Source organism: Anomaloglossus baeobatrachus, chromosome 5, assembly GCF_048569485.1.
Source record: "Anomaloglossus baeobatrachus isolate aAnoBae1 chromosome 5, aAnoBae1.hap1, whole genome shotgun sequence".
In the NCBI taxonomy this organism is placed as follows: Eukaryota; Metazoa; Chordata; class Amphibia; order Anura; family Aromobatidae; genus Anomaloglossus; species Anomaloglossus baeobatrachus.
This window is the reverse complement of record NC_134357.1, coordinates 450553212-450569392: the sequence shown is the minus strand read 5'-3', so window position 1 is coordinate 450569392 and position 16181 is coordinate 450553212. Positions and strand designations below refer to the sequence as shown.

The window sequence follows — 16181 nt, the reverse complement described above, 5'->3', positions numbered from 1 at the left end:
CTGCCTATACACCCCCCGTGCTCCCACGGGCTCCTCAGTTTTTTGCTTTGTGTGAAGGAGGTCAGACACACACGCACAGCTCCACAGATTGGTCAGCAGCAGCTGCTGACTATATCGGATGGAAGAAAAGTGGGCCCATATAGGGCCCCCAGCATGCTCCCTTCTCACCCCACTCTTGTCGGCGGTGTAGTTAAGGTTGAGGTATCCATTGCGGGTACGGAGGCTGGAGCCCACATGCTGCTTTCCTTCCCCATCCCCCTCAGGGCTCTGGTGAAGTGGGATCCTATCGGTCTCCAGGCACTGAGACCGTGCTTCATCCACAACTCCTGAGGAGCCTGCTGGATAGGAGCCGGGTATCTTTCAGGGACATGGCCCTGCTACTTGGAGGTACTCTGTGTCCCCGTGGGGACCGCGCACAGCAACACTCCAGCATTGCTGGGTGTGCTAGTGCACCGGGGACCGCGGCGCTGACCGGGTTAATATGTGCCATTACACACTCAGCGCTGCTGAGTGTGTTTATGTATAGGGACTGCCGCACTAACCGCCGCTGCCAGGGAAACACTGCGGCGCGGCTGGGACTTGTAGTGCGCCGGGGACTTTCGCGCCGGCCGCGCTTTTACGGCGGCCGCGTTTATTACTAGAGTCCCCGGCTTTTTGCGGCCTAGTTTCCTTTCCTCCCGCCCACAGCCCTGACAGGCAGGGGAAGGGCGGGACGCTGCACAGAACGAGCAGCACTGAGGGCTGGAGCATGCTTTGCATACTCCACTCCCCTCACTGTGCACAGTGCAGGCACCAGCTCCCGCACTTTCTGAGCCACGCCCACGGCTCCCACCTCTCCTCAGGACGCCGGCAGCCATTCCTGTCAGCTCCTTGGACGCTACAGAGGGGGACAAAGTCTGGGAGACTCAGGCAGGGACTCTGGTGGCCTCACAACCGCTTTAAGCGGGTGGTAAGCAGCACCTGTAGTGCTAGCCCCATTGTGCAGTAGTGTAACATTATATGTTTATGGTATACATATGGTGCACAGTTGATTTCTGGCTATATACCCTATTGTGTTACTCAGGGAAGATAATAGCATGGCGCCCACGAAAGGCAGGGGTGCCAAAACACAGGCTTATTATGCTGCCTGCGCCGCATGTATGACCCCGCTACCGGCAGGTTCCACTGACCCTCATTGTGAGCACTGTTCGGCCCCTGTGGCACTTACTCAGCTAGAGCCTCTGCTAAGGGGGGCCCAGGGGGAGCCACCTGCTGACACTGTTCAGGTGACGGGAACATAGTTTGCAAAACTCTGAGACTATGGCTAAGATACTAGAAGCCTTGCAGTCCAGGCCGGTATCTCAGCACAGGGACTCTGTTGAATCTTTGTCCCCTGGCCCACCTCAGTTGGACCAACAATGTCCTCCTGGGGTGTCTCATGGATCCCAGGCTGAGGGTTCTGACACAGACCCCGGCCCCAGACCAACTAAGCGAGCTCGCTTGACAATTCCCTTGACATCCTCATATTGTTCAGGGTCTCAGCGGGGGGAATCTCTAGTTGATGATGCGGACACAGCTGATCAGGATTCTGATCCTGAGGCCGCTCTCAATCTTGATACTCCGGACGGGGACGCCATAGTGAACGACCTTATTGCGTCCATCAATCGTATGTTGGATATTTCTCCCTCAGCTCCTCCGGTGGAGGAGTCAGCTTCACAGCAGGAGAAATTCCATTTCAGGTTTCCCAAGCGTACACCGAGTATGTTTCTGGACCACTCTGATTTCAGAGAGGCAGTCCAGAATCACCATGCTTGTCCAGATAAGCGTTTTTCTAAGCGCCTTAAGGATACACGTTATCCCTTTCCCCCTGACGTGGTCAAAAGTTGGGCTCAGTGTCCCAAAGTGGATCCTCCAATCTCCAGACTGGCAGCTAGATCCATACTTGCAGTGGAAGACGGGGCTTCACTCAAAGATGCCACTGACAGGCAGATGGAGCTCTGGTTGAAATCCATCTATGAAGCTATCGGCGCTTCTTTTGCCCCAGCATTCGCAGCCGTATGGGCGCTGCAAGCTATCTCAGCAGGTCAAGCGCAAATCGACGCAGCCACACGCACGTCCGCGCCACAGGTGGCGTCCATAACCACACAGACTTCGGCATTTGCGTCTTACGCTATTAATGCTGTTCTGGACTCTGCGAGCCGTACGGCGGTTGCAGCCGCCAATTCGGTGGTACTCCGCAGAGCCTTGTGGCTACGGGAATGGAAGGCAGATTCTGTTTCCAAAAAGCGCTTAACCAGTTTGCCAATTTCTGCCAACCGATTGTTTGGCGAGCGTTTGGATGAAATCATCAAACAATCCAAGGGAAAGGATACATCCTTACCCCAGCCCAAACCGAAAATACCCCAACAGAGGAGGGGGCAGTCGAGTTTTCGGTCCTTTCGGGGCGCGGGCAGGTCCCAATTCTCCTCGTCCACAAGGCCTCAGAAAGATCAAAGGAACTCTGATGCATGGCGGTCTAAGTCACGTCCTAAAAAGGCCACCGGAGGTGCCGCTACCAAAGCGGCTTCCTCATGACTTTCGGCCTCCCCACTCCGCATCTTCGGTCGGTGGCAGGCTCTCCCGCTTTTGCGACACCTGGCTGCCACGGGTAAAAGACCGGTGGGTGAGAGACATTCTGTCTCACGGTTACAAGATAGAGTTCACCTCTCGTCCCCCGACTCGATTCTTCAGGTCATCCCCGCCTCCCGAGCGAGCCGAGGCTCTTCTGCAGGCGCTGGGCACTCTGAAGGCAGAAGGAGTGGTGGTCCCTGTTCCTCTTCAGCAACAGGGTCACGGTTTTTACTCCAACCTGTTTGTGGTCCCAAAGAAGGACAGGTCTTTCCGTCCTGTCCTGGACCTGAAACTGCTCAACAAACATGTAAAGACCAGGCGGTTCCGGATGGAATCCCTCCGCTCCGTCATCGCCTCAATGTCCCAAGGAGATTTCCTTGCATCGATCGATATCAAAGATGCTTATCTCCACGTACCGATTGCTCCAGAGCACCAGCGCTTCTTGCGCTTCGCCATAGGAGACGAACACCTGCAGTTCGTGGCACTGCCGTTCGGCCTGGCAACAGCCCCACGGGTTTTCACCAAGGTTATGGCTACTGTAGTAGCGGTCCTCCACTCTCAGGGTCACTTGGTGATCCCTTACTTGGACGATCTGCTGATCAAGGCACCCTCTCAAGAGGCATGCCAACACAGCCTCGACGCTACTCTGGAGACTCTCCAGAGTTTCGGGTGGATCATCAATTTTCCAAAGTCAAATCTGACACCGGCCCAATCGCGGACATATCTTGGCATGGAGTTTCATACCCTCTCAGCGATAGTGAAGCTTCCGCTGGTCAAGCAGCGTTCACTACAGAAAGGGGTGCAATCTCTCCTTCAAGGTCAGGCACACCCCTTGAGGCGCCTCATGCACTTCCTGGGGAAGATGGTGGCAGCAATGGAGGCAGTCCCTTTCGCGCAGTTTCACCTGCGTCCTCTTCAATGGGACATCCTACGCAAATGGGACAGGAAACCGACGTCCCTCGAAAGGAACGTCTCCCTCTCGCAGGCGACCAAAGCTTCCCTTCGGTGGTGGCTTCTTCCCACTTCATTATCGAAGGGGAAATCCTTCCTACCCCCATCCTGGGCGGTGGTCACGACGTACGCGAGTCTGTCAGGGTGGGGAGCGGTTTTTCTCCACCACAGGGCTCAGGGTACGTGGACCCAGCAAGAGTCCTCACTTCAGATCAATGTTCTGGAAATACGGGCAGTGTATCTTGCCCTGAAAGCGTTCCAGCAGTGGCTGGAAGGCAAGCAGATCCGAATTCAGTCGGACAATTCCACAGCGGTGGCATACATCAACCACCAAGGCGGCACACGCAGTCGGCAAGCCTTCCAGGAAGTCCGGCGGATTTTGATGTGGGTGGAAGCCACGGCCTCCACCATCTCTGCAGTTCACATCCCAGGCGTGGAAAACTGGGAAGCAGATTATCTCAGTCGCCAGGGCATGGATGCAGGGGAATGGTCCCTTCACCCGGACGTGTTTCAGGAGATCTGTTGCCGCTGGGGGGTGCCGGACGTCGACCTCATGGCGTCCCGGCACAACAACAAGGTACCGACGTTCATGGCACGGTCTCAAGATCCCAGAGCTATGGCGGCAGACGCCTTAGTTCAGGATTGGTCGCAGTTTCAGCTCCCTTATGTGTTTCCTCCGCTGGCACTGTTGCCCAGAGTGTTACGCAAGATCAGGGCCGACTGCCGCCGCGTCATCCTCGTCGCTCCAGACTGGCCGAGGAGGTCGTGGTACCCGGATCTGTGGCATCTCGCGGTCGGCCAACCGTGGGCACTACCAGACCGACCAGACTTGCTGTCTCAAGGGCCGTTTTTCCATCTGAATTCTGCGGCCCTCAACCTGACTGTGTGGCCATTGAGTCCTGGATCCTAGCGTCTTCAGGATTATCTCAAGAGGTCATTGCCACTATGAGACAGGCTAGGAAACAAACGTCCGCCAAGATCTACCACAGGACGTGGAAAATTTTCCTGTCGTGGTGCTCTGCTCAGGGTTTTTCTCCCTGGCCTTTTGCCTTGCCCACTTTTCTGTCCTTCCTTCAATCTGGACTGGAAAAGGGTTTGTCGCTCGGCTCCCTTAAGGGACAAGTCTCAGCGCTCTCTGTGTTTTTCCAGAAGCACCTAGCCAGACTTCCACAGGTACGCACGTTCCTGCAGGGAGTTTGTCACATCGTTCCTCCTTACAAGCGGCCGTTAGAACCCTGGGATCTGAACAGGGTGCTGATGGTTCTTCAGAAACCACCATTCGAGCTAATGAGGGATATTTCTCTCTCACGCCTTTCGCAGAAAGTGGTTTTCCTAGTAGCAGTCACTTCTCTTCGGAGAGTGTCTGAGCTAGCAGCGTTGTCGTGCAAAGCCCCTTTCCTGGTGTTTCACCAGGACAAGGTGGTTCTGCGTCCGGTTCCGGAATTTCTCCCTAAGGTGGTATCCCCCTTTCATCTCAATCAGGATATCTCCTTACCCTCTTTTTGTCCTCATCCAGTTCACCAATGTGAAAAGGATTTGCACTTGTTAGATCTGGTGAGAGCACTCAGACTCTACATTTCTCGTACGGCGCCCCTGCGCCGCTCGGATGCACTCTTTGTCCTTGTCGCTGGCCAGCGTAAAGGGTCACAGGCTTCCAAATCAACCCTGGCTCGGTGGATCAAGGAGCCAATTCTCGAAGCTTACCGTTCTGCTGGGCTTCCGGTTCCCTCAGGGCTGAAGGCCCATTCTACCAGAGCCGTGGGCGCGTCCTGGGCTTTGAGGCACCAGGCTACGGCTCAGCAGGTGTGTCAGGCGGCTACCTGGTCGAGCCTGCACACTTTCACGAAACACTATCGGGTGCATACCTATGCTTCGGCGGATGCCAGCCTAGGTAGACGAGTCCTTCAGGCGGCGGTTGCCCACCTGTAGGAAGGGGCAGTTTTACGGCTCTATTACGAGGTATTATTTTACCCACCCAGGGACTGCTTTTGGACGTCCCAATTGTCTCGGTCTCCCAATGGAGCGACAAAGAAGAAGGGAATTTTGTTTACTTACCGTAAATTCCTTTTCTTCTAGCTCCAATTGGGAGACCCAGCACCCGCCCCTGTTTTTTTGTGTACACATGTTGTTCATGTTGAATGGTTTCAGCTCTCCGATATTCCTTCGGATTGAATTTACTTTAAACCAGTTGATAATTTTTTCCTCCTTGCTTTTGCACCAAAACTGAGGAGCCCGTGGGAGCACGGGGGGTGTATAGGCAGAAGGGGAGGGGCTTTACACTTTTAGTGTAATACTTTGTGCGGCCTCCGGAGGCATAGCCTATACACCCAATTGTCTGGGTCTCCCAATTGGAGCTAGAAGAAAAGGAATTTACGGTAAGTAAACAAAATTCCCTTCTTCATCGTTCCTTATGGGAGACCCAGACCATGGGTGTATAGCTTCTGCCTCCGGAGGACACACAAAGTACTACACTAAAAAGTGTAGCTCCTCCCTCCTAGCATATACACCCCCTGGATGACCAAATCTAGCCAGTTCAATGCTTTGTGTTCAGGAGGCACACATCCACATTCATGCAACCCGACCCAAGAACTCACGTACCTGGGGATGCAATTCGAGACTCTGCCGGCACTTGTCAAGCTGCCCTTAGTCAAACAGCAGTCCCTCCATCTGGCGGTGCGCTCTCTGTTGAGGCCCCGCCGTCATTCCATCAGGCACCTCATGCAGGTGCTGGGTCAGATGGTGGCGTCAATGGAAGCGGTTTCCTTTGCCCAGTTCCATCTGCGTCCTCTGCAGCTGGACATTCTCCGCTGTTGGGACAAGCTGCCTTCTTCCTTGCACAGGTTGGTGGCTCTGTCGCCACAGACCAGGAGCTCTCTTCAGTGGTGGCTTCGGCCCCTCTCTCTGTCTCAGGGACGCTCCTTTCTGGCCCCGTCCTGGGTGATCCTCACCACGGATGCCAGTCTAACTGGCTGGGGAGTAGTATTTCTCCACCACCGAGCACAGGGCACTTGGACTCCGTCCGAATCAGTCCTCTCGATCAATGTGCTGGAAATCAGAGCTGTGCTCTTAGCTCTCGTAGCCTTTCACAATCTGTTGGCGGGCAAGCACATTCGAGTCCAGTCAGACAACGCGACAGCAGTTGCCTACATCAATCACCAGGGCAGGACTCGCAGCCGCCTGGCAATGTTGGAGGTTCAACGCATCCTGCAGTGGACGGAGGACTCCAGGTCCACCATATCCGCAGTCCACATCCCAGGCGTAGAAAACTGGGAGGCAGATTATCTCAGCCGTCAAACCGTGGACAACGGCGAGTGGGCTCTGCATCCGGCAGTGTTCCGGTCGATCTGCCGCAAGTGGGGAACTCCGGAAGTTGATCTAATGGCATCCCGGCACAACAACAAGGTCCCGGTTTACGTGGCTCGCTCCCACGATCCTCAGGCCTTTGCAGCGGACGCGCTGGTTCAAGATTGGTCCCAGTTCCGTCTGTCTTACGTGTTTCCCCCTCTAGTTCTCTTGCCCAGAGTCCTGCGCAAGATCAGAATGGAGGGCCGTCGGGTCATCCTCATTGCTCCGGACTGGCCCAGGCGAGCTTGGTACCCAGACCTGCTCCATCTGTCCGTAGAGGTGCCGTGGCATCTCCCGGACCGTCCAGACCTTCTCTCACAAGGTCCGTTTTTCCGCCAGAATTCTGCGGCTCTCAGATTGACGGCGTAGCTCTTGAGTCCTAGATCCTGACGGCTTCCGGCATTCCTCCCGAAGTAATCTCCACTATGACTCAGGCTCAGAAGTCTTCCTCAGCAAAAATTTACCACAGGACTTGGAGAATTTTCCTGTCCTGGTGTCGTTCTTCCGGCCACGCCCCTTGGCCTTTTGCCCTGCCGACCCTTCTGTCCTTCCTACAGTCTGGTCTGCGGCTAGGACTATCCCTCAATTCTCTCAAGGGACAGGTCTCGGCCCTGTCAAGGTTGTTCCAGCGGCGTATCGCCCGGCTGGCTCGGGTGCGCACCTTCATGCAGGGCGCATCTCACATCATTCCGCCTTACCGGCGACCTCTGGATCCCTGGGACCTTAATCTGGTCCTCACGGCCTTGCAGAAACCCCCTTTTGAGCCACTTAGGGAGGTTTCTTTGTCTCTTCTTTCACAGAAAGTGGTCTTTCTAGTGGCCATAACTTCCCTCAGAGTCTCTGATTTGGCTGCGCTCTCCTCTGAGTCACCTTTTTTGTTTTTTCACCAAGATAAGGTGGTTCTTCGTCCGTCTCCGGACTTTCTTCCGAAGGTGGTATCTCCTTTCCACCTTAACCAGGATATTTCCCTGCCTTCCTTTTGTCCGGCTCCTGTTCATCGCTTTGAAAAGACGTTGCATACTCTGGATCTGGTGCGGGCGCTCCGGATCTGTGTCTCGCACCGCTGCTCTTAGGCAGTGCACCTCTCTTTGTGCTGACCACTGGTCAGCGTAAGGGCCTCTCGGCTTCTAAGCCGACCCTGGCTCTCTGGATTAGGTTGGCCATTTCCAATGCCTACCAGTGTTCTCAAGTGTCTTCCCCGCCGGGGATCAAGGCACACTCGACCAGAGCTGTCGGTGCCTCTTGGGCTTTCAGGCACCAGGCTACGGCTCAGCAGGTCTGTCAGGCTGCCACTTGGTCCAGTCTGCATACCTTTTCGAAGCACTACCAAGTGCATGCTCATACTTCGGCAGATGCGAGCTTGGGCAGACGCATCCTTCAGGCGGCGGTTGCCCACTTGTGAAGTTAGGTTTCGCCTACTTCTCAGTTTTCTGTTTATTCCCACCCATGGACTGCTTTGGAACGTCCCATGGTCTGGGTCTCCCATAAGGAACGATGAAGAAAAAGAGAATTTTGTTTACTTACCGTAAATTCTTTTTCTTATAGTTCCGACATGGGAGACCCAGCACCCTCCCTGTTGCCTGTTGGCAGTTTTCTTGTTCCGTGTGTTTTCACCGGCTGTTGTTGTAGTCAGAGGTTCCGGTTGTTCCGGGTTTTGCTCTGTCTCTACTTGTGGGTGGATGTCCTCCTTCAGCTTTTGCACTAAACTGGCTAGATTTGGTCATCCAGGGGGTGTATATGCTAGGAGGGAGGAGCTACACTTTTTAGTGTAGTACTTTGTGTGTCCCCTGGAGGCAGAAGCTATACACCCATGGTCTGGGTCTCCCATGTCGGAACTATAAAAGAATTTACGGTAAGTAAACAAAATTCTCTTTTTTTGATTGATGTCATGAGTCGGGGGGCCCCCCAAAGTTAAATATTGGCCTGACCCATTGATATGACATCAATATTTTGAAAATGTAAAACGGTTTTACAGATTTCAGTTTGTAGAATGCCGCCAAATATTTTTTTTGTTTTAAATAGATATAAGTTTAAAGCTCAGGAGCTCAATATAAAAATCTTGGAAGGTGGCCCTCTCCTTCCAAAGAAGCCCCCTGTCAAAGAACCCACCAAAGCCATAGGCTTCAATCTGGAAATTGAGAAGCGACTTCAGCAGCGGGAGAAGAAGGATGTCGAGGGAGAGGAGACCTTCACCTTCCATTCCAAACCTTGTCCTAGCAAGATCCTAGCAGACATAGTGGTCAGTAGTCTTCAGCCGCCAGGCTTTGCTAAATCCTTTTCTAACTTTTTTCACTTATAATAAAACAATTTCTTATTTTTTTTTTTTTAGGGAGTTCCTGATAAAAAGTTACTGCCATCAACTGTGCCGCAATCTCCAGCTTTTGCACTTAAAAATAGAGTGCGTGTACAAACCTGGGAGGAGATGAAGGCAAGTTATCACTTGTGTATCCAGTAAGCCATTTATTGGTAGAGATCATGTGGATGCATCTTCTTTCCCATCAATTTGTATATTGTAATGTCCTTAAACAGTGAGGCCTTACAAGCCTAGTATTGAAGCAAGTGATGCCCGCTCACAGGTTGGTGCCCAACAACTACTAGAAATAAAAATTCCAAATTTAACATATGGAAACACTCCAAGACATTGAATGCAAAAAATAATTGACCCATTTGGATAAAGGACTTTTTTCAGCATGGGTCATTAAATGTCTCCTACCTTTTTTTTTGCAGTCTCAATTGTAGAATCATAGAATATTAGAATTGGAATGGACCTCCTGGGTCATCTAGTCCAACCCCCTGCTCAAAGCAGGATTCACTAAATCATCCCAGACAGATGTCCGTCCAACCTCTTTAAAAAAAAAAAAACCTTCCATTGAAGGAGAACTCGCAACCTCTCGTGGCAGCCTGTTCCACTCATTGATCACCCTCACTGTCAAAAAGGTTTTTTTTTTTCCTAATATCTAATCTGTGTCTCCTCCCCATCAGTTTCATCCCATTGCTTCTAGTCTTTCCTTGTGAAAATGAGAATAAAACTGATCCCTCTGCAGTGTGACAGCCCTTAAGATATTTGTAGACAGCTATTAAGTCTCCTCTGTCTTCTCTTTTGCAAGCTAAAGAATCCTAAATCCTGTAACCGTTCCTCGTAGGATATAGTTTGCAGTCCAGTCACCGTTCTGGTCACTCTTCTCTGAACTTGCTCCAGTTTGATGATATTATTTTTTTTTTTTTTTTTTAAAAAAAATGGGGTGCCCAGAACTGGACACAGTATTTTAGATGAGGGACAGAAAGAAAGATTGGTATCCGCTCACCTGTAGCCAAAGGAAGGGTCACCGTATCCAGGACTCGGGCAAGGGAAAAGGTATACTGGCAATAAAGATTGTAGACAGAGGGTAATCCAGCAACAAAGTCCAAGGGATATTAAAATCCAAAAATTTTCTCTCGGAGACTGACTAAGAGCCATTGGGTTCGAAATGCATCCTCTGACAGTTGTTTATACCCTGTTTGGACCTTTTTTTTTTTTTTATATGGATTTTAATTTGATTTAATAACATTTTTGGATTTTAATATCCCTTGAACTTTGTTGCTGGATTACCCTCTGTCTTTTCTAGCTGAGGTCTGACCAAAGAGGGGGATAATGACTTCACGTGATCTAGACTGTATGCTTCTGTTAATACATCCTAGAATGGTGTTGCTTTTTTTTTTTTTTTTTTTTTTTTTTTTTGCTGCTGCGTCACACTGTTGACTCATGTTCAGTCTGTGATCTATTAGTATACCTAAGTCTTTTTCACACATGCTTTTGGAATAATCAAACATGTTGCCATTTGTAGGATGAACCTCCACCTATCATAAAAGCCAACCCAATGCCCCATTATGGGGTTCCCTTCAAGCCTAAGTTGGTAGAGCAGAAACAAGTGGAAGTTTGCCCTTTCTCATTCAATGAACGTGACCAGCAAAAGATGGAAGTAAAAGAGAAGAAACTAGACCAGCTCAGGCATCCCGATGTAAGTGTCCGGGCCTTATGGGAGATCGTTGCTCCATGATCTATGACCTGAAATGGTCCTAAGCCCTTTTTGTCTTTTAATCTGCCAAGGTTCCAAAATTCAAGGCTCAGCCGCTTCCTCAATTTGACCACATCACTCTTCCTGAGAAGAAGGTGAAGGAGTCTACAAACCAAGAACCCTTTAATTTGCAGATAGATAAACGGGGGGAGCAGAAGCTGCAGCGGTGGAAGCAGCAGGTGAGGATAACCTCAGTAAAGGTGCAGTCACATTTACAAGTGCCTCGCATGGCCGCGCACACTCCTGACACAAGAGGATCAGTTGCATGTATCTCTCTGCAGCTGAGAAGCTCCTATCCGGAGAGTGTCAGGCCATGCCGGGTGATGCGATGCGAGACTCGCTCACTTCTCAAGTGACTGCATCCCAATCCATAGATTTGTGAAGAATTCAGTTTGGGGTTTACAGAACGTTCTCTCCCGTTTCCAGATTAAAGAAGAACAGAAGCAGCAAAAGGAAATGACAACTTTTAAGGCACGGCCCAATACTGTGACTAATCAGGAGCCATTTGTGCCCAAGAAAGAAAGCCGGATATTGTCAGGTATGGCCTACTGCACAACCCCTTGTCATATGTATGTTATCAAATGGGTGACTCTTAACTATAAACCAGAGTGGGGAGCAACTTGTGGATAATGGTCATCCATTTAAGTGGGTGTCGCATAAAATTACCTGCAGTGACTACTTCATCCGGCCGGTATGACAGGTCCATTTAGATAAGGGGTTGTTCAGATCTGGGTGTGCATACTTTTGTTTCTTGAAGACTCATCTATTGATGAGACTTGTGAAATAAAGCGAGGAAAAAAATGTGGGGGGGTGAAGCGTTTAATGTCCTGATGGGCATCTTATCCACAGTTACACCCCAGCTCTTGGTCCTATCACTGGGCACTACTGGCAGGCTATGCTTTGGACTGACCCTCCAGCTGTTTCTCCCTACACTCTTCTCCTTTTTGCACCAATTCTCTCATTTGTTTCCAAACTTAGAGAGCCTTTCTGGTTCCTTAGTTCATGAAAACTTTGAGCTGGCAACAGAGAGACGTGCTAGGGAACGGCAGGAATTTGAAAAGCGTTTAGCAGACATGGTGGCTCAGAAAAGCATCATTGAAGAGGAGGAACGTAGGCAGCAAGAAGAGCAGGAAAAGGAAGAGCTCAACCGGCTAAGACATGAATTGGTATGTGACCTCCGGGATCAGCCCTGCAAAAAAGTGGCCTTGGCAGGGATATCACTGGCAGTTGTTTACTTGCTATGATTCTGATGTCACAGTAAACATTTGTCTGCTGCAGGCAATCTCTGGTCTGATACTGCTGCAGGCAATCCTTAGCTTCCATGTAACATGTCTAATTGATGTCAATGGTCCTACTTCTGCCAATAGAGGGGACAAACTGCATACCTACCGAAACTTGGGGGCACACTCAACCCACTATCAGGATGTAACTTTTGTTTGTTTTTTTGTTTTTTTTACATTCAGGTTCACAAAGCTCAACCAATCAAAAAATTCAAGCAGTTTGATATCAAAGCGAGTGACGTTACCCTGACTGTGCCCAACGCTCCGAAGTTCTCAGACCGGTTTAATATCTAGCTGCTGGAGTGATGTTTGCACATGGAGTGATGTGTAGCTCACATTTTTAAGTATTTTGGATTCATAATGCCAGATTATCCAATAGTAAAAAGACTGGGGGCAGAAGAAAAAAAAAATCTTATGTACTATATATGGGAAATGTGCTTGAGGGTGATGTAAAGTCTTTGTAAATACTTTTTATTTTGTTTTTTTTTTTCCGGTTTTAATACTACTTTTGGATTAGTGTACAACATAATTTTTGTAATAAACATCATCCTGTCACTGTACATGCAGTTTTAATCACCATTAACCAAAGCTTTGTCAGCATTGTCCTTGGCTCCAATAGTCACATAAGGCAGGGGGTTGAAAACATGGCTGCTTCCTCCCTGGGCCAGCGCCATTCTTACTGTTTCTGATATTACATACTAGGCAGACGTTCATTTGGGACAGATCTTCATTCAGGTCTGGAATCCACTGATTTGCTGTCGGTCTGATCTTTTGTGGTCTTTTAGGGATGTAGTTTATCATGGAGATATGTTGGGGTCACCTGTTCCCTCTGAGGCTGCTCTCTGCACCAATTACATATCTGCTCTGTTTTTAGCCCTTTTGTGGGGGGGAAAAAAAAGGGATATAAATATATGGATTATTCATAAAGCAGAAATTTACTTCACTAGAAAGGTTTTGAAAGCGCTGGGGGTATAAAGTAACAACTTCCAACATGTTCTGACAGCCCTAGATGTGCCGAGCCTGCACTTCTCACAGCAGGAGGGTATACAGCTCGATGTAAGCAGTGATTTCCGACAATCCTACCGGCCCCTCACTACCAGCGGTGTATAAGATTCTCTTTACTAATATAGTCTCTCAGTACAATAGGTGACAGCTGATTTGGGCAAGTTCAGGTGCTAGCTGTTCTCTCAGACAGACATGTTTATCTCTACAACCGCTGCTATGTTTCGGCAAAACATGGTGTGCTCATGACCCATTCCAAGCCTTCGCCATACTTTCTTCTCACCATTCTGGTACAGGTGTGGATCTTGGTTTCCTCTGTCCACAGAACTGGTCGGCTTCTATAGATTCAAAACATAGAAAGGATTCTGTGATCTTCCATGGACATCCAGGTCTTTTTGAGTTCCCAAGCTCTCCAATTTGCTTTCTGTTTCTCTATTGCTTCCTTCTTTTCGATGCCTATCCTCAGGGATTCTCAGTCCCAGTCTCTGTTTTTTGTCCTTCACTTTGCATGTGCTTCTTGTCACAAGAGGTTTCCCTCTAATTAGACCTTGTACCTCTGCTCAAACTGTAGCATTTGTCCATCCCTCAAAAGAAGTTAAGTGACCTCCTCGGATTTTTGCCAAGCATTAAAAATTCAACTGAATTTTCTCAAGGTAAATGGAACATCCAGACTTTTTTTTTAATTTTTTTTTTTTTCTGTCTAAAGATGTAAATGTATATACCAGTAAACGTCGTGTGTGTTCGTTCCCAGTCTCCTGACTCTACCAGCACTATCCTACCTCTCTCCGATGGGGGGTCTCGCTCAAGGATCCCTCAGACAGGTACACCGAAACTTTAGCAAAGTCAACCTTTGAGACCCACTGCCTATCATTTGCCTTTTTAGAAGGGTTTCCATATTGGTTTTAGCCTGTGCTAAGCTACTACGCTAGGGTATCCTGTCTGCTTCTCCCAACTCGAAATGGCTATCCAGATTGCCCAAGCAGGCCACTCCTCAGCCCTTGCGGACAGCAATATTGTCATGATCTGCAGAGTATTATTATTAAAGACATTGAACGTGGACTGCATCCAAGAAGTTCCTAATCAGTCTCCTTTCTTTGTCGCTCCTAATTGGGAGACCCAGACAATTGGGTGTATAGCTACTGCCTCCGGAGGCCACACAAAGTACTACACTTAAAAGTGTAAGGCCCCTCCCCTTCTGGCTATACACCCCCCCCGTGGGATCACGGGCTCCTCAGTTTTATGCTTTGTGCGAAGGAGGCCAGACATCCACGCATAGCTCCACTGTTTAGTCAGCAGCAGCTGCTGACTATGTCGGATGGAAGAAAAGAGGGCCCATACGAGGGCCCCCAGCATGCTCCCTTCTCACCCCACTTTCGGTCGGCGGTGTTTGTTAAGGTTGAGGTACCCATTGCGGGTACGGAGGCTGGAGCCCACATGCTGATTCCTTCCCCATCCCCATTAGGGCTCTGGGTGAAGTGGGACTTTACCGGTCTCCGGGCACTGAGGCCGTGCTCCATCCACAGCCCCTGGAGGATCTGCTGGATATGGAGTGGAGTTTCCTCAGGGACAGGACCCTGCTCCATCAAGGTACTCCGTGTCCCCGTGCTTATCGCACGCACACTGCAGCATTGCTGGGTGTGTTAGTGCGCCAGGGTAAACAGCGCTGCTGCGCTTGTGCCGTTACTCACTACAGCTCTGCTGAGTGAGGTGACTTAGTACGATCGGCCGATCCGGCCGCGGGGGTCAGTTTTTACTGCGTCGCGGCTGGGATTTGTGGTGCGCCGGGGACTTCCGCGCTGGCCGTGCATATATGACGGCCGCGCTAGATTACTACAGTCCCCGGCTTTTGCGGCCTAGTTCGTATCGTTCCCGCCCCCAGACCTGCCAGTCAGGAGGAGGGCGGGACGCTGTACAGACCAGCAGCGCTAAAGCTGGTGTCACACATAACGACGACAACGACGTCGCTGCTACGTCACCATTTTCTGTGACGTTGCAGCGACGTCCCGTCGCTGTCGCTGTGTGTGACATCCAGCAACGACCTGGCCCCTGCTGTGAGGTCGCCGGTCGTTGCTGAATGTCCAGCTTCATTTTTTGGTCGTCACTCTCCCGCTGTGACACACACATCGCTGTGTGTGACAGCGAGAGAGCGACGAAATGAAGCGATCAGGAGCCGGCACTGGCAGCTGCGGTAAGCTGTAACCAGCGTAAACATCGGGTAACCAAGGGAAGACCTTTCCCTGGTTACCCGATGTTTACGCTGGTTACCAGCCTCCGCTCTTGCTGCCCGTGCCGGCTCCTGCACTGTGACATGTGGCTGCAGTACGCATCGGGTAATTAACCCGATGTATACTGTAGCAAGGAGCCAGCGCTAAGCAGTGCGCGCGGCTCCCTGCTCTCTGCACTGACATGTAGCTGCAGCACACATCGGGTTAATTAACCCGATGTGTGCTGCAGGAGAGCAAGGAGCCAGCGCTAAGCGCGGCTCCCTGCTCTCTGAACATGTAGCACAGCGACCTTATGATCGCTGCTTCTGCTGTGTTTGACAGCTAAGCAGCGATCATAACAGCGACTTACAAGGTCGCTGTTACGTCACCGAAAATGGTGACGTAACAGCGACGTCGTTGTCGCTGTCGTTTAGTGTGACACCAGCTTAAGAGCTGGAGTCTGTTTTACATACTCCAGCCCTCACACTAGGCACAGTGGGACGCAGTTTCCCGCACTTTTGTTTGTGACGCCCACGGTCCGCCCCTCTTCACAGGACGCCGGCAGCCATTCCTGCCTGCACGCTGAGCTGCAGAGGGGAGACGGGGAGACTCAGACAAGGGATTCTACGACCTCACACCCGCTTTTCAGCGGGCGGTAAGCAGCCCTCAAGGGCTCTCCCCCACTTGTGCCATAGTGTACTTTGTATTTTGTGCTGGCAATACTTTGCACTGTACAGTCGCTGGTGATTTTCTGC

The 16181-nt window shown here is 50.6% G+C and overlaps 1 protein-coding gene across 5 annotated transcripts in view; it reads left to right on the top strand.

The window, feature by feature from the left end:
- TPX2 (TPX2 microtubule nucleation factor) overlaps positions 1-12780 on the top strand; it is an 85143-nt gene extending 72363 nt beyond the window's left edge. For 4 of the 5 annotated variants that reach the window (XM_075350535.1, XM_075350534.1, XM_075350537.1 and 1 more), the window contains 7 exons: positions 8908-9124; positions 9215-9313; positions 10710-10883; positions 10973-11119; positions 11367-11478; positions 11919-12106; positions 12404-12780. In XM_075350535.1, coding sequence (XP_075206650.1) covers positions 8908-9124; positions 9215-9313; positions 10710-10883; positions 10973-11119; positions 11367-11478; positions 11919-12106; positions 12404-12514 — 1048 coding nt within the window. In that variant the 3' untranslated portion in view covers positions 12515-12780. The remainder of the gene's footprint in view (positions 1-8907; positions 9125-9214; positions 9314-10709; positions 10884-10972; positions 11120-11366; positions 11479-11918; positions 12107-12403) is intronic. The other variant, XM_075350536.1, reaches the window with a different exon arrangement.
- Positions 12781-16181: the final 3401 nt, after the last annotated feature.